The sequence below is a fragment of the Centroberyx affinis genome, unplaced genomic scaffold (assembly GCF_046629955.1).
Source record: "Centroberyx affinis isolate AG114_WGS23_722 - 3 ecotype Tasmania unplaced genomic scaffold, CSIRO-AGI_Caff_v1 ptg002237l_1, whole genome shotgun sequence".
Classification (NCBI taxonomy): domain Eukaryota; kingdom Metazoa; phylum Chordata; class Actinopteri; order Beryciformes; family Berycidae; genus Centroberyx; species Centroberyx affinis.
The window spans coordinates 20,852-48,712 of NW_027280533.1; the positions used below are offsets into that span (position 1 = coordinate 20,852).

Consider the following 27,861-nt stretch of genomic DNA (forward strand, 5'->3'; position numbering starts at 1 on the left):
CCTGGACAGCTGGACCGCACGACAGAGCAGAGAGGGAGGTGAAGAGAGGAAGAGACGGACCTGCCGAAGTGAAGAAAAAGAGATAAGAAACTCCGCTGTGCAGCTTCGTGTTTTGTGGAGTTTGACGTCGAGCGGGACTTGGCTGTTGCAAGCACGGACAGCGAAAAACGAACCGAGCTCACCTATAGTGCCTGAAGCTGAAAAGCAGGTATGTTTTTTTTTTTTTTTTTAGTTTTCCAAAGCTAGATATAGGGTGACAGTATCTACCTTTAAACCAGCTGATGGTGTGTAGGTTACCTGAAAATGTCGAGTACAGCGTTAAATGAAATAGTTGTTTTGATTTTATGAGATGAGAAACGTCGCGCGCCTGGCCAGGTGTTCTCATCACGCGACGCAGAGGAGCCTTTTAAACCTGCGCGTGCTCAATTACTGTATTGTCTCCAATTGAATCATGATGCATTATGTCGGACAATTACAACGTTTAGCAGCACTTCAAATGGGTCAAATCTTTTTGATACTTTGTGACACTTCCTTATGGCTAATACAGCCTCACTCCCCCTTTGGTAAATCAAAACATGTGTGGCCACAAACAAATCAACAACAAATTTTTTTTTTTTTCAACTTTTTTGTTTTGTTTTCCAGAAAGCATTTATGCTTTGTCCTCACAAGACCATATAAGCACATGACTTGATATGAGTTTGATATCATTGGATGTATACTATAAATTTATGTCATACTGTAGATATTTCTGTCAGCCTAAAAAGGTGGATAAACCCTATTCTGCAAATAAAACGGTGGGTAAACAAAAGTTTAGGTGGATTTACCCTCCACTTCATCAGTGCCTTTATAAACACATAACTTTTTACTGCTGAGCCTCATCCTTTATTTAGACTGAAATTATAATATTTAAGAGCCTAACCTCCTCCATGCTATACAGGAAAAACATGCCTGGCCTGTTGTATTCAAATGCATGTTTTGAACGCAGGTATTCACAGTAATGGCCTTGGCCTGTTCCTGTGGTATTTGCCTAGTTCAGGTTAGTTGGGCCAGGCCTCTAATGTGCCCTATTTGTTTGTCTTGTCTTTTGTCAAGTGATGTACCTGGCACTTCACTCGAACCTTGGAGGTTCGTTTTGCCATAACACACCCTGATGTGTATCTGCCCTCAGGATATAAAATTAGCCTACAGTCACAATGAAGAACTAGTCTTTGGCTTTGGTACTGGCTAGTGTCTTTTCTGTGGATAGATTAGGCATGTCTTGTCGAGATTCTTCTGTTCTCCTAAGCCTGGTGACTGTACAAGTTGGGGCTTATTTCTAGTCACCACTTGCAAAAGCATTACTGATCAAAATGTAGTCCTCCTCCTTTGGTTCAGCCAAGAAACTACATCTGCAGCTATACAAGCTCATCCGTGTTTCATAAATGGTGCTGGCCAATGAAATGTGCGCACGTCATGACCACCCTCTTACCCTAAAAGGCTATAGCTGACTTTGGTCCACCTCCTCCGCCTATTTCACATCTTCAGCAAGCATAACAGTCCACCCCACTCCAACCCAAGGGCGAAACACTTCAGTAATCACAAATCCTGCCCTTCCCTGCATTAATACTTTGACTCAAACATCATAGCAAACCCCTATCCTGTACCAAAACATTGTTCAGCCCTTATCAATCCTTCACCCCGCCAAACCCCTATCAGAAGACAGGCTGCAGATGGCAGGGCTTGTCAGTACAGGGCCATGTGTGTTTTCTGTGTTTGGTAAGAGCCATGGAAGCCAGGATAAAGCAGGGATTGACTCGCAGCCAAGAACAGGAGCGAGCAGGAGACGGGAGACGCTGCTGAAAACGTGCAGAGGAGGCACGGTTGGCCCGAGGGACACCAGAGCCTCAGATTAAATTAGATAGTCCCATGCATACAATGGCAATCCATCTGTATTGCTGACTAAATCAAAAGACTCCCAAGGCTTAGGGTCAGTAAGGTCAACCAGGTGAAGGAATCTGGTGAGGTCTCAACACTGGGCCCAGACATGGATAAACCGGTCATAAGATGCCGGTTGAAATCCTTACTGGAAATCCTTTGGAGCCTGAGGCTTAGTGCTCATCAGTGCAATCCACTCTGTATGTTGGATATTATGCCATGTGCTGGAGCTAGGCTGGAGGAGATTTTGATGGGGTTATGTTTGTGCTGTCATTCTCTTTTGATGAGAATATGAGTTGGTACTAAAGAATGGACCTAAAGACTGAAGTAGTGCAACTATCTAGAACCAGAGAGTGTCAAAATGTGCAAGGCAGTTTGTGCAACTTCCTGAGGAAGTTAGCCCATGGATGGCTTTCAGAGTGAAGCCACATGCATGTGAATGTTACAAGTCGGTCAGTTTTTTGTTTAGGCTCTGTGTTTAATGGTTTCATTTGCTCTGTCCTAATTCTAATCATACATTTAGTCCCTTGGGTGATGCTTTTAGTCTTATCTGACTTCTGGGATTGCTGCAGTTTCTCTTAAAGTTGTTGAAAGAAAGCAGGCCCCACTTTTCCTTTAGGATGTCTGTGTTAGGTGTCCGCTACATGGCACATGATAAACCAATAGAAATGCCACTCTGTTCCTCCTCCTCCCCCCACTGCTCTTCCAGAGTCTGAGCACATAATGGACTTAGAGAGAGACACAGATGACACCTTATGCACTTATCCCTTTATCCCTCTCTTTATATAAACACACACACATACACTCTCTCTGTCTTTATCTCTTTCTCTCTCTGTGTCTCTCTCCTCACACTTGGTCTCCTGCTCTCTCTAGGCATCATCTGTTCTGTACCTGAGAGGAGGGTGACGGCTCAGATGATGTGTGTGCACATGTTTGTACAAACGTTATCTCCCTTGATTGAGGCTTAGCTTGGTTTCACTTAAAGGTTGCTGACAGCCTTGGTTTAAATTGTCATGTCTTCACTGTTGGATATGAAACCTTAAATAATTAAAGAGGTATGATACTGTTCTTTGGAAAATTATACTACACCTGCATATGATGTTACAAAATTCCACATTATTCGCAAACCGCAAAGAGAAAATGCACGACAACAGCTGCTGAAAGCAGAGGAGTTGGATGAAGATGGTATTTTATCTTTTAAGGGAATTTTAATTCTATTTTTCCTAACAAGGCAGAATCTTTCTCCAGGGTGTGGTTGGAGATAATGACATTTCTCTTTCTGCCCGGACTTGCTCCCGACATTCCTCCCTGCCTCTGACTGTCCTGATCTGAAGCAAGGCATCCCTCCGTCGGCCCCATTGCATAAGGGGCAACTGGAGGCTTCTGGTGCACAGAGCCAGCTTCACTGTCCATCAGCAGAGCAATTGGGAGTGTTATTAGCCAAGCAGTTAACAGGCTCCTGACGGAAATGACGGATCCGAAGAGAGGGGTGGGGATAATTGGTAAAGCAAAGGAATGGGAGACGGAGTCGGGAATTTGTGGAATTCCCTTTCTAATGAGTGGGTGAGGAAGGAATGTAGGCCAGACGGGGAATAAGGGATGGACAGGTGAAGCTGTTTTGTCTGACTGCGGTGCCCCTCAGGTCATACAGTGACATTAATGATGTTTGACAATATTGGATCTTCCTAACCGTGGTCAGAAAGTAAAACTGAGGTTTGTGTTAATGCAACAGTGCAGTCACCTGTCGCCAGCAGAACATTATCAAAACAATGCCTTCAGGAAAGAGTACCAACAGAGTGTGGAAGATGGATAACAAAATGATGTTTACTGTTGATGTTTTTTGTAATTTCTTTTATAGGCCATAGATCACGGGTTGCATGCTCATAATAATAAAGCTGCACAAAGGGGAAAAAAGTAGCTGTTGTGGTGGTTTACGTGTCCAAACCCGTGATGCACCTCTTATTACTGTGGCATTGCAGTAAATTTTAACACCCCCGGAGTGTGTTGTGTTTCTCAGTGTGTGCGAGTGCGTACACACACACACACACACACACACACACGTATATCTCAGATGAAAGTTTCTCTGTGATCCGTACACACTTGGTTTTAGTCAGATGTCAAGAAGTTCTAGTGGAAGGTGTTTTGGGAAGTTTCATAGTCATACAATATCTCAAGGACGGGACGCTCTCGTAACATCTCCAGTCCTTTTGAAAACATACCTTAAGGAAATGAGAACCTGTCTGTAAATATGCTATTTGACGAACAAGTTGTAACTCGGCTCACACACCTGTATGTTTATTAAATAACCCGGAGAGGAGTTATAGCAGTGACCTGAATAACACCATTTAGGGGTTTTGGCTGACTTTGGAAGGGTAGCCGTAAAAATCACTCATGTTTTGCTTGTGATTCATGTAATATAGCAACTTTCAGTCTTTTTGGAACCCAAAAATGGATGGAACGAAGGAACCCAAATTTTCAAGACCATAGTGTAGGGCTAATCTAACAGAATTTACCATATTCCACCAGTAGCCTGCAGTTTTTATTCAGCAAAACCTCCATTACAGGTTAGTGGCATCAAAACATGGCTAATAACTATTTGGCCTTTCAAAAACTTTAAGAACCTTGCTACTCAGACATCTGCATCACCTCAGCAGAATGTGTGTGTGTGTGTGTGTGTGTGTGTGTTTTTTCCTCATGAATAACTACGACTAATAAGGACAGAAAATAGTCGTGGCCACATGCTTCATATATTCTGTTGCCTGCCAGGTTAAACAGAGTAGAGTAGGGTAGAAATTTGTCTTGGGCACAGTGCTATGATCCATTGCTTCACATAAAAAAACATCACAAAACATGAGAAGCGTTTGACCCGATGCTAGACTGTTGCTTCACATAAAAACATCTTACAGACATAAAAAAGACATTTGACTATACATTTGACATTGACAACACGACGGCTTAAAAAGAAACTGTAGGAATTAAAGTGCAAAAGTGCTAAGTGCTTGTGTATTTATTGCACATTGGTCTATTGCACTAAGATTTAGCATTAGAGTTCAGCAGCTTGATGGAGGCTGGAACAAACGATAGCTTCAAGTGGTTTGATTTGCACTTTGGCACACGGAGTCTTCTTCCTGATGGCAGAGGTTCGTATTCAGAGAAGAGGGGATGTTGAGAGTCCACAATGATTTTTGTTGCTTGTTTCATAACTGCCTGCTTGTAAAGGCTCTGTATGGGCTCATGTTCTCTCTTCCTATTACCTTCATAGCCATTTTGTGCATGCTGGCAAGCCTGCTTTTCAGTTGCACTGTTAGGTTGCCAAACCATGCTATAATTGCATATCTAATGATGCTCTCTAGGGTTGCCCGGCAGAACATCAGCATGATCTGGCTGCTCACTCCATACAGCCTCAATCGCCTTAGAAAGTAAAGTCTCTGCTGCAGTCTACTGCACAGGTTATCATTGTGTATTTTCCAGCAAAGAAGGCTGTCTATGTGGACACCTAAGTATTTATACGAGGACACCTGAATGATTGTCCGGTTTTTGATGACCACTGGCTCATGGTCAGTCACTTGCCTCGGTCAAAGACCATCTCCTGTGTTTTGGTGGCATTTAAAATGAAATGGTTGGTGTCACACCACTTGATGAAGATGTCTATCTCATCGTGGCACACAGAAGGGTCCATGTCCTTGTGGAGAAGGCTCACAATCACAGTATCATCAGCGAATTTTATAATATAATTATTGGGGTATTTCCACATAATAGGCATCACATTCTCCCCGTATTGAAAAATTTTGACTTGTTAGACCCTGCACTCACCAATTGGATGCAATTGAATAACTGGATGTATTACTGAGTGTGTAATCTTGAGCCAGGATCTAATTGAGGACTGTGAAAAACCCCTTTCACTTTCTCTCTTAGGTTTATTCACAGCCTAGTCAAAACGTCCTGCGGAATTGATAATCCGTCCTAAATATGTTTTTCCCCTGCTCTCTCTTAAAGCCACCATGACGGATGCAGACAAGTTCCTGTACGGGGACCGCAGCGGGGTGAACAACCCTCTGGCCCAGGCCGACTGGGCCACCAAGAAGCTGGTGTGGATCCCCTCGGAGAAGTTGGGCTTCGAGGCCGGCTCCGTCAAGGAGGAGCATGGGGAGGAGTGTGTGGTGGAGCTGGCCGACTCTGGCAAGAAGGTGAGGACCAAAATAGTCGTAGCATCAGGACTCTAAAGTTAATACCAGCCATGTGCTGCTAGGTTTTAGCTTTGGCTGGTAAGTCAGTTTTACCATGTACCTTGGCAAGTACACAATGACCATTTTTCAGATTTTATATTCTCTATATAATCTATACATATTTATATATATATATATAGATTATAAATTCATAAAAAAGTGAATCTGTGAGTCTAGATGCAGTATATGACTTATCAAGCCTCCAACTTTGAGCAAATCCTCAATTCAGAGTCTGTTCATGTGGCTCAATCACATTCCAGGAAGTACTTGACAAGTTTCCTTTTTCTGCTCATCTCAGGTGAAGGTCAACAAGGACGACATCCAGAAGATGAACCCGCCCAAGTTCAGCAAGGTGGAGGACATGGCCGAGCTCACCTGCCTGAACGAGGCCTCGGTGCTGCACAACCTCAAGGACCGCTACTACTCTGGACTCATCTATGTGAGTTGGGGTGGATACACACACACACACACACACACACACACACACACATATAGCCCATGTGCGCTTGAATGAACACACATGTATCAGACACATCCCTTTCTCTCGCTCTCTCTCTTTGCGACAGATTGGATGATTTTCAACTGTGCACGCATGATGTTACAACCCACCTCTTTTATATTACTCTGACAATCCCCCTTTCTCTCTTGCCTAGACATACTCGGGTCTGTTCTGCGTGGTGATCAACCCGTACAAGTACCTGCCCATCTACAGCGAGGACATAGTGGACATGTACAAGGGCAAGAAGAGGCACGAGATGCCCCCCCACATCTACGCCATCACAGACACGTCCTACAGGAGCATGATGCAGGGTAGGAGAAGGGGTGTGGCGGTATTGCACATTATTTGGCGGTAGTACAACATGCACCAGTACATACTGTATACACACACTCAAACACCCACACAGGGTGTAAACACATGCTTTCTGACGCAAAAACAACAATGTCAAACCATCTCCGAGCTCTGCCTCAACTGCTTGTGTTTTTGAATGATGTCAAGTTGTCAACTTGTGTTTCATGATCCTGATCATCCCACTTTATTTCCTCCTTTACCAGATCGTGAGGACCAGTCCATCCTTTGCACGTAGGTCACTTTTCTCTGTTCGCATCTTCCCCATGATTTGGTTTAGAAATGTAATTGTTTCTAATTCTAGTTGAATTATCTATTTTTACAATACTGCATACGAATTATCATGGGGCCAGGTATGTTTTTTTTTAGTACTAATACTGATTCTGGCACCTCACATTCAAAACTTTATTCAAAGCCTTACAATGCTGAATGAAATACATTTTTTTTTTTTATTATTACTTTGTTTTTAACATTTCTACTGGCCATCTGCCTCTCTAGATAGACTTGCACAATTCATTTCTTCAGTAAAAATATAGGTAATAACAGTTGAGTTGTAATTATGAGAATTTAACATTCTGTATCTTTTTGATACCTTTTTAATGCCTTAAAATCAATATTTCTACAAAAGTAATTTGTCTCAATAGCCCGCCATATTGCAAGTATATTACAGTATACCTTTTTACATTTGAACCTCTTCTGCATGCTACATATTCTGTATCTTAATCTTTCCCTTGTTTTCCCATGTTTGGTCTTTTCCCCACAGAGGGGAGTCAGGAGCAGGGAAGACAGAAAACACTAAGAAAGTCATCCAGTATCTGGCCCACGTTGCCTCATCTTTCAAGTCCAAGAAAGATCAGGTCAGTAACGTCCTGCTGTTCCTTCTCTTTCTTTCCCTCTTTCCCTCCTTCTGCTTCTTTCCCCATGGTGCCTCGTCTCAGAAGATGAAGAAAGACCGCACCAGGCCACCCTCATCTTTTTTATTCTCCTCTTACTTTCCCTGCTTCTCCCTGCCTCCCTGTTCTTTCCCTCGCCTCTGTAGTTTTCCATGTTAGTACTTAGCCAGTCTGTAACTTCCTAACCTCTGTGCTGTGTGGCTTCTACCTAACATTCCTCTTTCAGGCCTGGACCTGCCCGCCTCGCCTCTCTGCAGTGACCAGAAGTGAAGCAGAACGTGTGTGTGTGTGTGTGTGTGTGTGTGTGAACTTGTGCTGTTATTCTTGTGTGTAGCGTCTTCACTAGAATGTCTGTGAAATCTTACATGAATCATTTCTTCATTATGGCTCTGAATGGAGCCGGCAGCAGGTATACTCTATAGTTATGCAATCTGTACACTGCAGTGGCATCAAATGTGTTAAATTCTCTCCTTTTTGTTTTTCTCATCCCATCTCTAGGGCAGTGCAGTACTGTCACATGTGAGTTCATCTCTCTGACTCCGTAAACATTTGGCGTCTGATTTTGTTTTTGCTCATGCATTACTTTACTAACAGCAAAGTCTCACTTTCCCTGCCTTGGGTATTGAGGGAAACGCATTCAGAATGTTTTTAAAAGGGATTGCGGCTTTACAAATAACAAGAATTCATAAATGCAAAGTGGCAAGAGTTGCAATTTCTAAGCTAAAATGACCATACCTTTTTTCCCCTATTACATTTTTAGAGTATTAGATGTTTAGATTTGGGTTGCATAGTCGCTTTAATTGACCAGATAGTTTCGCCTCCGTATAAAGAGTCTGAAATGGGTTCAAAAGAGAAAGAGATACACCTTCTCAATGGGTGTTTTCACTTGCGGCGGTGAGCTGCCTAGTGACACACCAGAGCAGTTAAGCGGTAACCCTATCTCCGGTCTGTCTGAAACACTGAACTCCACCTTGGTACTTGGTGAAGGTATCCCGCTCCACCCAGCAGCCATTGTTCCCCCCATCTGGTCAGCCTTGAATTGGTCTTTGTTGTAAACTCTAGTACCTGCCTCGTCCGGGGTGTCACAGTGCACTCCCGCATTTCCTTTGGGGATCTCGGCTAACTCGCGTGTGCTTTTCGCCGCGCTCTCTTGTTCGTGCCTGCATGGACAGGGATGGTTTTACAGGGTTTTTGTGCTTGAGTAGGCTTGCTGTGCCTGGGGAATGTGTGTTGGAATGTGCAGGATTTAATGTTTGCCTTTGTTTGTGCGTGTGTGTGTGTGTGTGTGTGTGTGTGATGGTTGATTGGGAAATGATAACATCCCCCGAGGTTATTCTTTTGAATGTGCAGCCTGATTTTCTTTTTTTTTGTTTATTTTACAAGCCCAATGAGACATTGCACATTATCAAAGCTTGTGTGTGTGTATTAAGCAATGAAATAACTGCTATGCTACACAAATAATGCATGATTTAATGCATGTTGTCCAAGGGAAAGAGTCCTGATGAAGGATTGTTGGAGTCTACAGTTTGTTGTTGCTGTCTTCTCTCTGCCAGGGTGAACTGGAGAAACAGCTGCTGCAGGCCAACCCAATCCTGGAAGCATTCGGCAATGCCAAGACCGTCAAGAACGACAACTCCTCCCGATTCGTAAGAGCAGCCTCAAATTAATTCCATCCGCTCTTAAAATATCATTCTATAGTCAACCAGAAATCTAATTTTAGTGCTGCTTATCACTAGCAAATACTATCACAACACCATTTTCAAAAGTGTCAAATTTTTCTCTTTTTTTCTCTTGTAGGGAAAATTCATCAGGATCAACTTTGATGTCAATGGATACATTGTCGGAGCCAACATTGAAACTTGTATCTTTTTAAATATGCTGCTTCTTTTATTTTCTGATTCCTTCTATACTGCATTTAAATATACAGTTTTCCGGTGCAGTTGTTTTTGCCATTGTCCTTGACGGGAATGCCGTCAGATCTGCTGGAGAAGTCTCGAGCCATTAGACAAGCTAAAGACGAGAGGAGCTTCCATGTCTTCTACTACATGCTGACAGGAGCAGGGGACAAGATGCGCTGTGAGTAGACATTTTATTAGAGCACGAATCCCTATTATACTTGACAAATACACAGAGCTGGGCATATATATTAATGACTGAGTGAGACATGCACTGTCAAGAGCCAAGACATTTCATTAAGCACAAATCCTTGTGAAACTTGGCAAATACATGAGGAAATAGCTGGGCTAGGCCACCATGATTGAAATCAGAGCTTCCCGTTTCTCAGTTCAGTTATATTAGTGGAAGAGGAACTGTGTTCTACCTGAGGTTACTCTCTCCTGCATCCAAGCCATGCAGAGTTGATCAGTCCCATGTGAAGGCAAGAGTAGAACTCCCTCAGTTGAACTTTAATTTTTAATGAATAATCTCCTCCTCCTCTCCTCTTTCTCCCTTGCCTAGCTGAGTTGTGTCTGGAAGACTACAGCAAGTACCGTTTCCTGTCCAACGGCAACGTGACGATCCCCGGCCAGCAGGACAAGGACATGTTCACTGAGACCATGGATGCCTTCAAGATCATGAGCATCCCAGAAGAGGAAAGAACTGGTAGCTGTGCCCCCACTGTCCATTTGTTGTAACTTGTTTATGGTCAATGAATGTGTCTGAGTATTTATTAAATTCATATGAAATGCCGTGTCTCTACCTATAGCGCCATTTCCAGCCATTTCCTGAGTGTAACACAATGTGATATGCTTCCTTCTTCCCGACACACACTGAGCTCTTCTCTGTTTGTTGGTCAGGTCTGTTGAAGGTGGTGTCGGCCGTGCTGCAGCTGGGCAATATGAGCTTCAAGAAGGAGCGTCACTCTGACCAGGCCTCCATGCCTGATGACACCGGTACACACATTCACACACGTCCATGATACCACACCTTCTTACTGCCTTCGCTCAAACCTTCCCAGTTCATCCACCACCTACCTATTCACCCTCCAACATGACCTCTATGTGTTTTTTTTTACCCCCAGCTGCCCAGAAAGTGTGTCATCTGCTGGGGATGAATGTGACTGACTTCACACGAGCCATCCTGTCCCCCAGAATCAAGGTCTGTATGGGAATATACAGTGATTCCTTACCAATCAGTGGTATAAATAGATTAACTGGATGCCATTTTGGGAATTGATCTGATGTTTGATGTCAGTTTCTAAACCCAAAACAAATGAACGCACAAATGAATCAATCAATGAGACAATTTCAGAGATTCCATGCAAATAACTTAAATGTGCAGTTAGGGGCAAGTCACAAATTTCAATATCAAAGTATGACATTGAAGTATTGTTTCGTCTAATTTCTCCTCATGTAATCCAGGTTGGCAGGGACTATGTCCAGAAGGCCCAGACCCAGGAGCAGGCCGAGTTTGCTGTTGAGGCTCTGGCCAAAGCCTCTTATGAGAGGATGTTCCGCTGGCTGGTCATGAGGATCAACAAGGCCTTGGACAAGACCAAGAGACAGGGAGCCTCCTTCATTGGCATCCTAGACATTGCTGGATTTGAGATCTTTGAGGTAAGGGACTTAGGGCTTGAGAGACTTGCCTCTCCAACCACAGATGTACTTGACTCAAGATATACCTTTTTATGGTTGAGAATATTTCCACAATTAAAACATAATAAATTGATGATCAATTCTGCATTCTCCCTCTCATCAACCCTTTTCTTCTCTCCCCTCCTGTAGTTGAACTCATTTGAGCAGATGTGCATCAACTACACCAACGAGAAGCTGCAGCAGCTCTTCAACCACACCATGTTCATCCTGGAGCAGGAGGAGTACCAGAGGGAGGGCATCGAGTGGAGCTTCATCGACTTCGGCCTCGACCTGCAGCCCTGCATCGACCTTATTGAGAAACCTGTAAGACGTCTCCCGCAGTTATTATTCCTCCACAAGCTTTATACACTAGCAGCACTAATATCTGTCCTACCCACCCTTAACCTGGAGTGACACTTCAGCTTAAGGATTGCTTTCAGGCCATCTGCAGATGACACCTAGTTTCCAGCTGCAAATAGTTGTCCCATGCAAGTTGAAGCATGCGTTGTACATAAAGCTGCAAACGGCTTATTAAATCAGTCAGGATTCCTTTTGAGCTGCCGACTGACTAGTCCTCCTCTGGTTGTTGTTCCCTCTGTTCCTCTCAGGCCGGACCTCCAGGCATCTTGGCCCTGCTGGATGAGGAGTGCTGGTTCCCTAAGGCCACCGACAAGACCTTTGTGGAGAAGGTGGTTCAGGAGCAGGGCGGCAGCCCCAAGTTCCAAAAGCCCAAGAAACTCAAGGATGACGTTGATTTCTGCATTATCCACTACGCTGGAAAGGTCATTACGCCTATAGGGAATCCTCTCACTACAGATGACCTTCTTAGATGAATTGTTGAATCGGTCGATAACTTAAGTCAAATTTATATAAATATTTTTTTACAAATGCTTGCAATGTGCTTCAAAATAAGACAGGGCATTAAGACATAAACCAAATAAAGGGAGATTGTCTGGGATAGCTTGACAATGTTATGATGGACCTCAGTGTTTACATCTACATTCTCCTCTGGTGCAGGTGGACTACAAGGCCGATGAGTGGCTGATGAAAAACATGGATCCTCTGAATGAGTGTGTGGCCACTTTGCTCAACCAGTCTACAGATAAATTTATTGCTGACCTGTGGAGAGACAGTAAGTGGACTGCATGCATCTCAAAATGCACACTGTGTAGCATTAAGTAGGCATTTTAAGCATATTAATATAGCTTAAAATACCTTTTTAGTTTATTACCAGTATAATGCCAGAAAAATGAACCAATCACAGAACAGACCGTTCCTAACTAGCAATTTACTGCAACTACAACTACATTTTGGAAGAGCAAGACCATCTTGTGTCGGGTAAACAGAGCTGCAGTCGAGATAATTACTTTCCATACACAAGTGCAACTCAATTTGACATTCAAACTTTTACTTTAATTTCCTCTGTACATTTAAACAGATTGATTTAGACTACTTGGACTTGCTAGACTACTCCATCAATACCCTAATGAAACATATGGGTCGGTTGTTCTGATGTACTTCTCCCTGTCCTCTCAGTGGACCGTATTGTTGGCCTGGACAAGATGGGAATGTCGGACTCCATGCACGGCGCATTCAAAACCCGCAAAGGCATGTTCCGCACTGTGGGCCAGCTGTACAAGGAGCAGCTGGGTAACCTCATGGCCACGCTCAGGAATACCAACCCTAACTTTGTCCGCTGCATCATCCCCAACCACGAGAAGAAGGTACAGAACGCAGCAACAACATATTTGTCACATTTTACCCGAGGTGCAGCTGTTGCCAAAAGCTGATGCATGAGCCTTATGTTGCTGTACGAGTGAACACTGGACACTCATTATGACAGGTGTCCAAATGGTGGCGAGGGAGAGCAAAATATATGGTGAATTAAAAATGTGCGTTGGCATACCAGCTCTATTGCACATTAGAGAGCCAGCAGTAATAAAGAAGAGAAGAATGAGAGATGAATGGCTCTTGAATGCTGGGGATCTTAACCCTTTCAGCCCCTAGAGGCAAATGAAAAAAATTGCCTCTTCTTGAGACAGACTCACTAGAACATATTGCTTCACTTGACATGTGGCAACCCACCAGAATAATAGCCACAACCCCATTTTGGGTTCTGACCCACAGTTTAATACACAGTTACGGAGAATTAAAAATTGTTTTGTTTACCCATCTATATAAAAAGGACAGATCACATGAACAACTCTGTAATGGTACTGTGTGTATCTGTCTCCTCCCTCAGGCTGGTAAGCTGGAGCCTCATCTGGTTCTGGACCAGCTGAGGTGTAACGGAGTCCTAGAGGGGATCCGCATCTGTCGACAGGGCTTCCCCAACCGCATCGTCTTCCAGGAGTTCAGACAGAGGTAACATACAGTAGGAGATACACAGATTACTCTCATTTCTGGTGTTTTACATATTGTTTCAGTTTTAGACTTAGGTTTAGACCCTTGTACCCTTGAAGGAATTACTGCATTGAGATGGTTTACCTTTAAACAACCGCCTTTCTTAATCCACAACTGGAAACACTCTTTCCTGTAACTGCTTCCCTGTCTCTCAGGTATGAGATCCTCACTCCAAATGCCATTCCCAAAGGCTTTATGGATGGCAAGCAAGCCTGTGTGCTCATGGTAAGACTGATAAATTAGTCTAAAAATCACCATTTCTCCATAAGTGAAACAAAAGGTTCATTCTTATCTTACTGACTTGTCAGCACCTTAATGTCACAATGTTAATGTTCTCCATCTCAGATCAAAGCCTTGGAGCTGGACCCCAACCTGTTCCGCATCGGTCAGAGTAAAGTGTTCTTCAGAGCCGGGGTCCTGGCCCACCTGGAGGAGGAGAGGGACATGAAGATCACTGACGTCATCATCAGCTTCCAGGCCTGGTGCAGGGGATATGTGGCCCGCAAGTACGAGGGATTTACTCATTTGATCCACAACACTGAAAACATTTCATATCAAATTTATTTTGTATCAAAAACACATACATTGATGTATGCCACATGTGACCTGCAAGTAGAATGGAAGAAACACACCAGAATAGCTTCATTAATCAAAACTGTCCATTAGTTCGTACCATGGCATGGTTGCCATGGTGTTGTGGACTTTAGCCAAATACAGGTCAGTCAGGGTTGAGACACTTGATGAGAAATTTCATCAAGGTGTGATGATCATTTTGTACAAATCATGTCTGTTCTTTATTGAGCAGTATCTAATTAATAAAAGCAAATAAGTCTTATTGTGATAATTTAACTTCAACTATAAATCTACACATCTTAGCTGCAATTTCTCACACAACTGTTATAATCCTCTTGTATACAAAATTACTTCACGTGACGTTACTGAATGAGAGAATGTTCTGGGTTCTTCATCTTTAGCTTGCATTGACTGCTGCAATACAGCCATGTGTGGTGATTTTATGATTGTAAGACAACATATAGTCTGGCATTATAAAATTGATGTTTTATAAGCAGTGCCTCTATGTATGTAATATGTTATAAGCACTGCTTACTAATGGTTTAGTTGTTAACTAAAGCCAAGCCAAGTAACCTAATGTTACTGTATTCACCACAGAAGAGATGAAGGCAGCTGATCAACTATGAAGCCAGAGAGCTGAGATCACATTCAAATAAACTGATAACTAGGTGTTTATTTCATTGCCATGAATGACCTGTGGGACTGTATAGAATCTGTACTTGTTGGGTTACACATCTGTAATGTCATCTGTATGTATTGAAATCAAGAGACTATGGTAAGTTGCAGTACATTGTCTGTCTTATGTTATTTACTTTCTTTTTTTGTTTACTCCAGAGCCTTTGCCAAGAGGCAGCAGCAGCTGACAGCCATGAAGGTTATCCAGAGGAACTGTGCCGCCTACCTCAAACTCAGGAACTGGCAGTGGTGGAGGCTCTTCACCAAGGTACAGATGGAAGGAGATTAATGAAGGCAGTTTAAGTTGCTTTTTCATTTTCTAAGTGTGCACCAAAACGTTCACGCAATCCAATAACTGGGGAAGAGAACATATCAGAAGTTGCTTTCTTAGCATGTTGATATGTTGCCTTGCTTTTGTGTGTTTGTAGCATGCCAGCTGACATATTGTTTGTTAGTAGCACAGTTATGACTAAGACATATGAAATATGATAAAATATGAAAATATATATTATGATTATGAGTTATATATCATATTATAGTATAGATATGGTAGACGGAGTGACCAGTGATACCACTGTTGATTTTTAATTGTTTGCCAATACAATTTGGTTTCTGAACTGCTGAGTGGGGTCCTGGGACATTTTGGGGGATTTAAAAAAAAAAATTTATCAAATTTTGGAAAGTCAGATTTCAGCACACATTGAAGAGGACATGGTAGCAACTGCGAAAAGTCAGAGTGCCTTTTCATTCGCTCCTCGTATCGCCTTCTGCTTTAATAACCTTGGTGAATATTGTCTGTTTCTGCCAGGTGAAGCCCCTGCTGCAGGTAACCAGGCAGGAGGAGGAGATGTTTGCCAAAGAGGAAGAGCTGGTGAAGGTGAAGGAGAAACAGCTGCAGGCTGAGCAGCAGCTCAAGGAGTTTGAGGCCAAGCAACAGCAGGTATGAGTTTCCCCCAGCAAATTTGTAATAGTGGCTTAATCTAGGGTCAGTCTTATTCCATATCTGTGAAAGTGGACCAATTTATTTTTAGATTTGCATTTACATTTTTGGTTTTGATTGTGTGTGCCAACCCCCAAACCTGGCAAATGTAGATTTTAACTCATGAAAATATGACTGTTATGGTAACCGATCTCACTTTGCCCCCCTCCCCTCTGCTAGCTGAACGCTGAGAAGTTGGCCCTCCAGGAGCAGCTCCAGGCGGAGACGGAGCTGTGTGCGGAGGCCGAGGAGATGAGATCCCGCCTGGCCACCAGGAAGCAGGAGCTGGAGGAGATCCTCCATGACCTGGAGGCCCGCGTGGAGGAGGAGGAGGAGAGGGTCACCCAGCTGCACACTGAGAGGAAGAAAATGCAACAGAACATCACGGTCAGTCAGATTCAGTGGGACATAAAAGAAAAATCCACTCGAAACACTTAAACACGGTTTAAAAAAACAGCTATTGGCGACGTATCTTGCAATTTTTGCATTTTTCAGACGGTGGATTCTTCCTTAAAGTTACAACTTCCTTTTGTTGGCAATACTATTTTACAACTAGGCCTGGAAATCAGTCAATTAATCAATCAAACTTGATTTTATATAGCATATGCCTACAATGCAATGCACAGTAAATGTAAAGGTTTTAAATTATGGGATAAACATTGGAATTGCTTGTCTTCTCCATGCAGGACCTGGAGCAACAGCTGGATGAGGAGGAGGGAGCCAGACAGAAGCTTCAGCTGGAGAAGGTCACCATGGACGCCAAGATGAAGAAGATAGAGGAGGATGTCATGGTGCTGGACGACCAGAACAACAAGCTCAACAAGGTCTGACAGAATGGCATGTTTATTTAGCCTTGTTGGGAACTTTTATTTGGACTTTTGAGGTATAAATAGTGGCCCAAGATATGCACATGGTTTCAGTTTGATATAGAAAGAAAAGGGGGGAAGTAGGAGACAGTGACAGACAAAAATATTTTCGAACTATAGCCTATAATCAACGTGTACTTATTGAGATTAAATATTTGTATGTATTATGTAGTATAGTCAATTATCTGGTTATTGTCTAGCAGAGTTAAATATCAGAAGGATTACAGCCGGCCTGCATGTGCTGAGCTACACTGTAGACACAGACTTTGTTTTATGCTTGGCTGTCGACACTAATGAGCACAGAAAAAGTAGTTGGCTGTAAGCATTTGTTGTTTTGTCATCCTCAGGAGAAGAAGCTGCTGGAGGAGAGGATCTCCGAGTTTACCACCAACTTGACCGAGGAGGAAGAGAAGTCTAAGAGCTTGCAGAAGCTCAAGAATAAACACGAAGCCATGATCACTGATTTAGAGGGTAAGTCTTTGTTGTATACACTATTGTGTTTTTTTTTTTGTTTCTCTTGTTTTTTTTCTTTTGACCCACTGAGATGATGAGGAATTCCATGTCCTCTGTTCTCTGACACTCAGATCGTCTCAGAAAGGAGGAAAAGCAGCGTCAGGAGCTGGAGAAGAACCGTCGTAAGCTGGAGGGAGACTCCACCGAGCTCCATGACCAGATGGCGGACCTGCAGGCCCAGATCGCCGAGCTCCGAGCCCAGCTGGCCAAGAAGGAGGAGGAGCTGCTTGCTGCACTGGCCAGGTCAGGACCATACACAGACATTTCGGGAAAGTTTTTCAATTCAAAACGAGTACTGATTCTGTGCAGTCTTAAGGCACATTTGTAGCGAATACATACATTTTTATGGCATTAATATTTTGGTTTCTCCAGTTATTTCAATGGCAAAATCATCACTAGGATTGTACAATGCTGAGGTTGCATTTAAAAATGATCAAAGCTACAGTTTTGAAAGCTACAGGTTGCTAAAACATTGTAAAAGGGCAACTATCAGCTATAAAATCCATGTCATACAGCATTATGAATTGTCAGTTCTCATTTCCAAGATGCTAGACCTACCTCTAGTGTAAATCTCATCCCTCCTCTTCCCCTTCCAGGATAGAGGAGGAGGCTGCGGCCAAGAACGCGGCCCAGAAGAAGATCAGGGAGCTGGAGGCCCACATCTCCGAGCTGCAGGAGGACCTGGAACTGGAGAGACTGGCTCGCTCCAAGGCCGAGAAACACCGCAGGGACCTGGGAGAGGAGCTGGAGGCCCTGAAGACTGAGCTGGAGGACACGCTGGACTCCACCGCAGCACAGCAGGAGCTGAGGTAACCGTGATTTCCACGGTTTTGGAGAAGCTTATGTGGTATTTTTTCCAGAGGCGCGGGCTTATCTTAACTTCTGAGAACTTTTTTTTCACCACCTGCCATTATGTGAATCTGGACATCTGTGAGGAGAAATATGAACTGTGGTATCTATATGAGGATAACAGGGAGGTTGTACCATGACAGCAGTTTCTCAGGCCCTAATTTGAAGGCAACAAGGATGCTATAGAAAGCGTAATTGTTGCTGTTTTCATGTTGGTGTATATTATACAACAACAAAATATGATATGCAACATGATATTATATGCAACAATATGAAAAGACAATGATTCATCATATCTATTTGAAGGCAACAACGAGGTTGTGCAAGGATATGTAAATGTCTTTTTTATGTGGTTGTTTAGATGTAATTACTCTTTTTATTCCTCTTTTCTCATACTCTTGTCCTTCATCCACTCACTCAACTCCTTTCCAGGAGCAAGCGTGAGACGGAGGTTACCCAGCTTAAGAAGACGCTGGATGAAGAGGCCAAGCTCCACGAACAGCAGATGGCTGACATGAGACACAAACACAACCAGTCCTTTGACGAGCTCAATGAACAGCTGGAACAGGCCAAGAGGGTAAAAACAAGCGGAAAGAAATCTGTGTTCAGAATTGAGAAGCGGCATCTTTATCTTCTATCTTTTGTGGAATGGTCCCCAAACATCTGACAAGCCCAAGTAATGTGTCTTTCTTTTTTGTGCCACTCCTCCAGAGCAAGGTATCGGTGGAGAAAGCCAAGCAGGCCCTGGAGAGCGAATGGAACGAGGTGCAGATCGAGCTGAAGACCCTGACCCAAGGTAAAGGAGACTCTGAACACCGTCGGAAGAAGGCAGAGGCTCAAGTTCAAGAACTCCAGGTCAAACACGGAGAGAGTGAACGACAGAGGCAGGAGCTGGCCGACAAGGTGGCCAAGATGCAGGTACGGATGGACTGGAGTCTGACATTTGGTTTGCTGGTGGGACGGCTGGGTAAATGCTTAGACAGTAGGCAAGGGAGTGTAGAGCATGGGTGGGGAGAGGTTGGATGACTTTTGTGTTAATATTTCTATGACGATGGATGGATTGACTGCTTGGGTGGATGGGTGGGTGAGTGGGTAAGAGGAAATGCTAATGTGGCATTCATTCACAAATTCGTTCTTTCTTTCTATCCCATGTCTAGACGGAGCTAGAAAATGTAAACTGCCTCTTAAGTGAAGCGGAGGGCAAGAGCATCAAGGCCAGCAAGGACTTCTCTTCTGTGGAGTCTCAGATGCAGGATGCACAGGTACGAACACACGTGCACACACATTCTCTCACCCGTTCTCTCATTTTCACTTTCTCTAATTCAACTGAAGATATAAATATGTTTTAGAGACTATTCTTATGCACAGAAACGTGCACGCAATGTTCAAGATGTTTTTTTCCTGAGCCGTCTCTTCTCTTCATTGCAGGAGCTGCTCCAGGAGGAGACCCGTCAGAAGCTCTCCCTCTCCACCCGCCTGAGGCAGATGGAGGACGAGCAGAACAACCTGCGGGAGATGCTGGAGGAAGAGGAGGAGAGCAAGAAGAATGTGGAGAAGCAGGTCTACAGCCTCCAATCCCAGGTCGGTCCACCGTCAGGCTCTGTGTCTTCTCAGTGCACTTGAGCAAAGGCCTCACATTTGCTCTACATTGCACACGTGTCATCACATTAACTGGTTATTTTCCTATTAATGTAGTTGCACTGTAGTCCTGGATCTGTATGTATAAAGTAGTGTGAGTGCTGATCTGACAAGAGCTTACCTCAGAGTAGTTTTTTCGTAGTTTTTATTATTTATTGTTGTCATGTGAACACTAGTGGTCTTAGATCAGTAGTCTACTTATTATTCTTAGAGGAATGACTCCAACCCTTGGTCAGGTGGCAATTCACACAAGAGTTCCTTTCCTATTGCACTTTAACCCTGATTCTCTATTAGTCAGGAGTCACCATTTCCCTCAACCTGCCCACACTTGATTGACTTGTCCTTCCACCGCCCTTTCTCCTCACTTTTGTCTTCAGCTGGCAGAGATGAAGAAGAAAGTGGAGCAGGAGGCCTTGTCCCTGGAGGGTGCGGAGGAGGGCCGCAAGCGTCTCCAGCGGGAGATGGACGGCGTGGCCCAGCAGCTGGAGGAGAAGACCTCAGCCTACGACAAACTGGATAAGACAAAGAACCGATTACAGCAGGAGCTGGACGACCTCATGGTGGACCAGGACCATCTGAGGCAGATCGTCTCCAACCTGGAGAGGAAGCAGAAGAAGTTTGACCAGGTATTGTATCCCCAAGGCAGAGACATTATCGCTGTGACAAGCTGTGTATAGTCCGTCACTGTCTTTTGAAAGAAATAACGATTAGAAATGAGATCACAAAATTTCTCGATCTACTTGAATGTTACTGTTCATTTCACCCACAAACTTTCAGTTCGACCGAATTCAGCTCAGTAGAACTTACTTCATTCCACATGAGGTAATTCAATGTGGACTCTCCTACTCTGCTTCCTGCTTTCCCCTTTTTCTAGATGCTGGCTGAGGAGAAGACCATTTCCACCCAGTATGCTGAGGAGCGTGACCGGGCCGAGGCTGAGGCCAGGGAGAAGGAAACGCGTGCCCTGACACTGACCCGTGACCTGGAAACCCTGGCAGACCTGAAGGACGAGCTGGACCGGGCCAATAAGCTGCTCAAGGCCGAGATGGAAGACTTGGTCTCCTCCAAGGACGATGTCGGCAAGAGTGTAAGAGCAAACACTGGCATCATTGGTGGAGTTGGCATGGACAGTTGCAAAGGGATGACTTGGGTCTGGCTTAGACTGTAAAGTGATTTTTGCGGGAGATTCAACACTAGAAATGTTTCTTACATAATGATTCAGGATTTTGAGGCCATTAGAATTCTCTTTTTTTTCAGCTGCTCCTACCTTGAGTCATTGAGTCCTTACTCTAAAGACAATGATACATTGTTAGCTTTTTGAAGCAATAAAAATGGCCAATAATTCCCCTCAGCAGAAATCAGGATTAGGAAATGGCACAAATACTGCATGAATGACAATGTAACCTCCTCTTCGTCCCTCTTCCTCAGGTCCATGAACTGGAGAGGTCGAAGCGTGGCATGGAGCAGCAGCTGGAGGAGATGAGAGTCCAACTGGAGGAGCTGGAGGACGAGCTGCAGGCCACGGAGGACGCCAAGCTGCGTCTGGAGGTCAACATGCAGGCCATGAAGGCCCAGTTTGACCGGGACCTGCAGGCCAGAGACGAGCAGGGAGAGGAGAGGAGGAAACAGCTGGTCAGACAGGTAGGAAAGGAGGCCCCAAAATGGCAGTACCCTATCACTTTTTTCAAGATGTTCTGTGTGTTTGGCTATGCTTTGGGTAAAAAGAAGTCTTCTGTATTCAGTTTATCACCAAAATAAAAATTTTTGTGCACAAATACTGCCAAAAGATTGTTGAAACATAGTGTGACAGTCACTAAATCAAAAATCAAAGACCCATATGGTGTCACTCCCCTCCAGGTGCGTGAGATGGAGGTGGAGCTGGAAGACGAGCGCAGGCAGCGCTCCCAGGCCCTGTCGGCCAAGAAGAAACTGGAACTGGACCTAGGAGAGCTTGAGGCCCACATAGACACTGCCAACAAGGGCCGTGATGAGGCCCTCAAACAGCTGAAGAAACTGCAGGTAAAACAGACACACACACACACACACACACACACACACACACACACACACACACACACACACACACACACACACACAAAAGTAAGAGCATATGTACTGGGAAAGTGAGCCAAAGTTTGATCTTTTTTCCTGGGTTTATTGTTTCGGCATGACTTTAACATGGTTTAAAAGACCCATGAACTATCATTAGCAGTCTATTCTTCGGTTTCATCCATGTTTGATTGTGAAATCAATATAACACTTTAGATGAGTCGATGGCAGAAAAGATTAACCGTACCTCACTGCCCTAAAACTAAGCCTTGCTGCCATCTAGTGTTTGCATAATCAGAAGGAAAGATTAGAAGCATGCTCAACAGCAGCCAACTGTTCTCACACACACACACACACACACACACACAATGTGCACTGGTTGTGAGAAGTGGTCATTAGAAATGAATGAACCCGTCACATAGTGCGATGTGTAACTTCTGCACCGCTGTCTGTACCTCCACTCCCCAGGCCCAGATGAAAGAGCTGATGAGAGAGCTGGATGAGCTGCGTGTGTCCAGGGACGACGCTCTCAACGAGGCCAAGGAGAATGAGAAGAAGGTCAAGACCATGGAGGCAGACGCCATGCAGCTCCAGGAGGTATAAAAGTCACATTGGAAAAGCACAACTGACAGTTCCATATCAGTACCCTCTGTTAGTTGTTCTGTTTTCTCTGTGGAAAGTAAGTACTCACCAGATTGTGTACAGATAGTTGTCCTAGTGGCCTCAGCAGTATCAGGCATTGAAGTCTTAACAATACCCGTCTCTCCTGCTTCCTCCAGGACCTGGCCACTGCAGAGAGAGTGAAGAGACAGGCCCAGACCGAGAGAGATGAGCTCCAGGATGAGATTAACAACCTCAACACCAAGAGGTAAGGACCACACAATAACAACAGCTACAACACACAGAATGTGTTAATCTGTATCTCAGTTTTCATGTGGGAGAAATCACAGTCATCGTTTTCATCCATCTAACCTAATGGTCCAAGTCTATGTTGTTGACTAAAAGTAATCAGCTAATGCTGGTTACTAAACATCGCACAAAAAGTTAGGAAATTTGTGTTTGGTAGATTATTTCTCTGTTGTAACAATGCTTCTTGGCAATACATTTTATACCGTTGGAAAGCCTGTTTATTTACCTTTTAAATGGTGCCTCATTTGTAAGGAACATGCATTTGTGGGATGAGCAGCACAGCTGAGTATGTGGGTTGCGCTCATGTAAAATTTGCCAAATCTTCTCTGCCAATGCCAAACAGCTTATTCTGCTGTTGCTATTGACTCTTGTTTGGTGTTGTTTGGTGGATTGGATGATTGAAGTCTATCAGTAACAAGGAAGAAACAAGACATATTGGCAATTTTACAATTTATTCATTTAACAAACAGTCAGGAGCCTCAGTAGCGTGTGGAAGAACCATACACAGCCACAACAGCCTGGCACCTCCTCCTCATGCTGGTCACCAGCCTGGTCACACACTGCTGTGGGATGGCATTCCACTCCTCAACCAGGATTTGTCGCAAGTCAGCCAACGTGGTTGTGTCGGTCACTCTAGCACGAACAGCACGCTCAAGCTGATCCCATAAGTGTTCAATTGGGTTGAGGTCAGGACTGTTGGCAGGCCATTCCATTCTCTCTACTCCCAAATTCTGGAGGTAGTCTCTGATAAACCCCGCTCTGTGGGGGCGAGCGTTGTCATCTTGGAGGATGGAGTTCAGTCCCAGACTGTGGAGATATGGGATTGCCACTGGTTGCAGAATCTCATCTCGATATCTCTCTGCATTGAGATTGCCTCCAATGATGACAAGCCTCGTTTTTCCAGTGATGGAGATCCCGCCCCACACCATCACACCGCCTCCACCAAAAGGTGTTACTCTATCGGTGCAGCAATCAGCATAGCGTTCTCCCCGTCTTCTCCACACTTTGACCCTACGATCCAACTGAACATAACGTTCCTCCACATGTTCAGGTTCCAGTGCAGGTGCCAATCAGGTACCTGATTGTCAGCACCTGGGGGTACCGGAAGCTCAAAACAAGAGTCAATAGCAACAGCAGAATAAGCTGTTTGGCATTGGCAGAGAAGATTTGGCAAATTTTTCATGAGCGCAACCCACATACTCAGCTGTGCTGCTCATCCCACAAATGCATGTTCCTTACAAATGAGGCACCATTTAAAGGGAAATAAACAGGCTTTCCAACGGTATAAAATGTATTGCCAAGAAGCATTGTTACAACAGAGAAATAATCTACCAAACACAAAGTTCCGAACTTTTTGTTCGATGTTTATAATAATACCTAAACTTTTATTTGGACAGAACGTGGTTAGTATTTGAGAATGGTATCAGCAGTGATAAAGTGGTATCAGTGCAACCCTAAAATGAAGCTGCTCCTCTTTAATTCTCACTGATAATACGATGCAACTACAATTGCTATAATGAGTATTCAACCCCCTTGACTTATTTATTGTGCTACAAAATAAATTTAAAATGCATTCATTTGGGAAATCTGTTCTTTCAACCCTCCAAATGAACTGCCACTTCTCCTCTTCCTCACTCCCTCCCCAGCTCTCTGGCGGCAGATGAGAAGAGGAGGTTGGATGCTCGTATCGCCCAGCTGGAGGAGGAGCTGGAGGAGGAGCAGGTCAACACTGAGATGGTCAACGACCGCCTGAGGAGAACCACACTGCAGGTAAGGGCATATCTCAGCTATGTTGATTGTCGTGGCTAATGCTCTGCCTTTCGTTTGCGAGCGAGAGCAGCAGTTTCATTGCTGGAGTCCAGCAAGGTGCTACTGTAGAAAGTTAAATTGAAGTGTTGGGTGTGAAATAGGTCATGCATTTTACTTTTATTTTGGCAGCAGTAATGGTAGGTAGAAGAACTGGGTAGTTAGCATGAGCAGTGATAGCCACCAGACCAAGAAAAGAGCACCAACCTACAGAGACTCCAGCTTGATCAACCGAAAATCCAAGGAAAAACACATCACAGTATTGGATACAGTGTTTGATTGACAGGTGATCGCTGGAAAGTGCAGTTCAGAAACAACCACAGTTTAGCACCAAAGATTTAAAAAAACAAGTAGACTAATTTGTCAGATTACCACTTTAAGATATGCTGACCTTAAACATTGTCTCTCAACTGTATGTGTCCCTCTGTGTGTCTGTAACCTCAGGCTGAGCAGTTGGGGACAGAGGTGGCTGCAGAGCGTAGTACCTCTCAGCGACTGGAGGGGGCGCGCTCCCAGCTGGACCGCCAGAACAAGGAGCTGAAGTTGAAGCTGCAGGAGCTTGAGGGAACCATCAAGTCCAAGTACAAATCCTCTATCGCCACCCTGGAGGCTAAGATAGCTCATCTGGAAGAGCAGCTGGACATCGAGTCGAAGTGAGTGCCGCTGCGCAGTAGCCGTACGGTGATGGTTACACTGGTCAGACGGTCAATCAAGCAAACAAACATGGAGCATGATTTAAAGAAAACCAGACCTTTTTCTTTCTTTCAAAAGAGTTCAATTTCTCTGTAGCATTTCTGTGTGTGTGCGCTATGACCAGTCCATGTTTGGGTTTGTCTTGTCTCGTAGTAGCTATAATCCTTTCACAGAGTTTTGCATTTGTTTGAGATGGCCTAGAACCTTCCAGAAATGCAATATATGTTCCTGTGTATTATTGGTTCAGTAAGGAAAGATGGGCAGTGAGTGAGTCAGTTAAGTGAGCAAACTCGGAGGATGTTCGAAAGCGAATCGGATACATTTTTCTTGCTTTGGGAACTTTTTGTACTTTCAAAGAGTAGAGCGACTCTGTGCTGATTCCTCAAGGCCATTTGTTCTCCTCCTGTCTCAGGGAGCGGCAGCAAGCGTCCAGGCTGGCCAGGCGGACGGAGAAGAAGCTGAAGGAGGCGCTGCTGCAGATCGATGATGAGCGGCGCAACACGGAGCAGCACAAAGACCAGGTAGGCCTAATCACTGATCCTCCTTTTCATGAATCAGATAAAGGAAACGCACACAAAGCAAAGTGGGGAGCGCTTGGATTAGTTTTTAGTTTCTGCATCACCAAAGGGAGAAGAGAAAGGTGTGACTGTAATATGATCTAGACTTGAATCCTTGTGGAGCTTGCTGTATGGTTGATGTTGGTGTATGCATTGATGCACTGATGCTCTACACATACTGTGAACCCTCTCTCCCCAGGCAGACAAGCTGAACACCCGAATGCGCCAGCTGAAGCGTCAGCTGGAGGAGGCTGAGGAGGAGGTGACGAGAGCCAACGCCTACCGCAGGAAGCTGCAGAGGGAGCTGGAAGACGCCACCGAGTCGGCGGACGCCATGAACCGCGAAGTCAGCACCCTGAAGAGCAAGCTCAGGTAGCGTCTTCTAACATTTCAAGTATTAATGTGTTACATTTGTGCACACCTTTTATCCAAAGTGTCTTCCTTTTTTATTGACTGTCCAGCCAACAATGTACAATTCGGTGGTGTAGGTGGTTACAAACCTTTTTTATTAGGTTGCTTCACCAATTTGTGCAATCTGTCACATAACTTCATATACACTTTTCATACACCTGCCCGTTAACGTACAGCATTTTCAGTGGTAACTGGAATGACCCGTGTTTAAACCACCAACTCTTGTTTGTTTTGTAGACGTGGGGACTTGCCTTTCAACATGCGGCGTGTCCTCACCCGCACCGGCCTGGACAGTGACGAGGAAGCGGACTTGCAGACCGAGGCGTCCGAACCCGCGCCCGAGTGAACGGGACGGAGCAACAGCCAGCTGTCAGTCAACATGCAAAGATAGCTACACATTAACCGAACAAGCCATCAGACAAAGATTTTATGAAAGGATTCAGCCTTTTGCTCCCCTTGATGTCAGTCCCATAGCCTTATTATTACATTCCATATAATGCATTTATCTTTATATTTGCCCAAATAATCTAACTCATCTCAGTGAATGTGAGTCATACTTGTTTTTCTACAATCTCTTTCCAAATACTTTTTCTTGCTCTATTTTTCTACTTGGCTGGTGTATCATAAAATATTGTTTGGAGCTATAATTATACTGCTCTCGTATCAAGCCATTGCAGTCACTTTTTATGGTTTATATGCTGTTACTTTGCCATTTTGAAAACAACACACTGGTCATTTTATGCTTTGTTTTGCACACAATTTTGGGTCTTCTGGATGTTTTGATGCAGTAGCAAACTGTCTTTCACATGCAGTCTTTGATAATGTTGGTAAAAAAATCCATGTATTTGTACTGTATACATTCCCCCCACTGTGTTCTCAGTTCAATCATTTTATTACCTCCACCAAAATTGCACACTGCCAACAGAGAATTTGGACACAAGATTGGAATATGTTTAGTTGTTCTTCAGCATGGTATTAAGAGAGTTAAAAGAAAACGAAATGGCAAGGTAATGAAAAATGTATTCAAACTTTTATAATATATCTATGATAGCTAGCCTGATGTACCATTTGTCACTGGTTTTACACTTTATTCATTTTTGGTGGTGGGTCATTATGTAGTCACTCTCACTTTACTCTAGAAGAAGGGGCTTCTATCTGCACATTAGTTTTGCAATGGTTTGCCACATATTTTTGAGGTCAAGGATGATACCCCAATACTGTATTGTCAAAGAAATTATATATAATTATATTGATGCCAATGTTTTAAGGCTATTTCATATTTTATCAGATGCCATATTGAAATAAATTGACAAAATATACTCTGCATTTGTATTTTTTCCTAATCTGTTGTATCACTGAACTGCCTCAAAGACTCAAGAACTGAAATATTGGAGCCTCTTCAACCTGTAGATGTATTACTGCAAAGATGTGCAAGAAAACTAGAGCGTTGGATAAGTTGGAAAATCTTTGAATCCTCTTAATCACTCC

General features: G+C 44.0%; 1 protein-coding gene across 1 annotated transcript; it reads left to right on the forward strand.

Moving 5' to 3' along the window:
* On the forward strand, window positions 1–27,687 carry LOC139655335 (myosin-9-like). Its single transcript, XM_071532717.1, has 43 exons — window positions 1–208; window positions 5,911–6,101; window positions 6,439–6,579; window positions 6,794–6,950; window positions 7,194–7,221; window positions 7,751–7,844; window positions 8,379–8,399; window positions 9,434–9,526; window positions 9,678–9,741; window positions 9,858–9,956; window positions 10,338–10,481; window positions 10,676–10,771; window positions 10,900–10,976; window positions 11,240–11,434; window positions 11,603–11,776; window positions 12,061–12,234; window positions 12,470–12,584; window positions 12,989–13,176; window positions 13,695–13,816; window positions 14,011–14,080; window positions 14,201–14,361; window positions 15,263–15,371; window positions 15,912–16,043; window positions 16,263–16,469; window positions 16,769–16,906; window positions 17,296–17,419; window positions 17,533–17,704; window positions 18,058–18,270; window positions 18,743–18,887; window positions 19,022–19,228; window positions 19,468–19,572; window positions 19,739–19,891; window positions 20,326–20,574; window positions 20,823–21,035; window positions 21,377–21,589; window positions 21,806–21,967; window positions 22,466–22,594; window positions 22,777–22,865; window positions 24,553–24,676; window positions 25,157–25,365; window positions 25,818–25,926; window positions 26,162–26,334; window positions 26,611–27,687. The coding sequence occupies exons 2-43, from the start codon at window positions 5,916–5,918 to the stop codon at window positions 26,717–26,719; spliced, it is 5,883 nt and encodes a 1,960-aa protein (XP_071388818.1). The 5' UTR covers window positions 1–208; window positions 5,911–5,915; the 3' UTR covers window positions 26,720–27,687.
* Window positions 27,688–27,861: the final 174 nt, after the last annotated feature.

Coding starts and splice junctions, on each gene's coding strand:
- LOC139655335 (XM_071532717.1), top strand. CDS start 5,916: ATGACGGATGCAGACAAGTTCCTGTACGGGGACCGCAGCGGGGTGAAC. Junction 16,470..16,768: donor AAATGCAACAGAACATCACG/GTCAGTCAGATT, acceptor TTCTCCATGCAG/GACCTGGAGCAACAGCTGGA. Junction 24,677..25,156: donor TGAGGAGAACCACACTGCAG/GTAAGGGCATAT, acceptor CTGTAACCTCAG/GCTGAGCAGTTGGGGACAGA.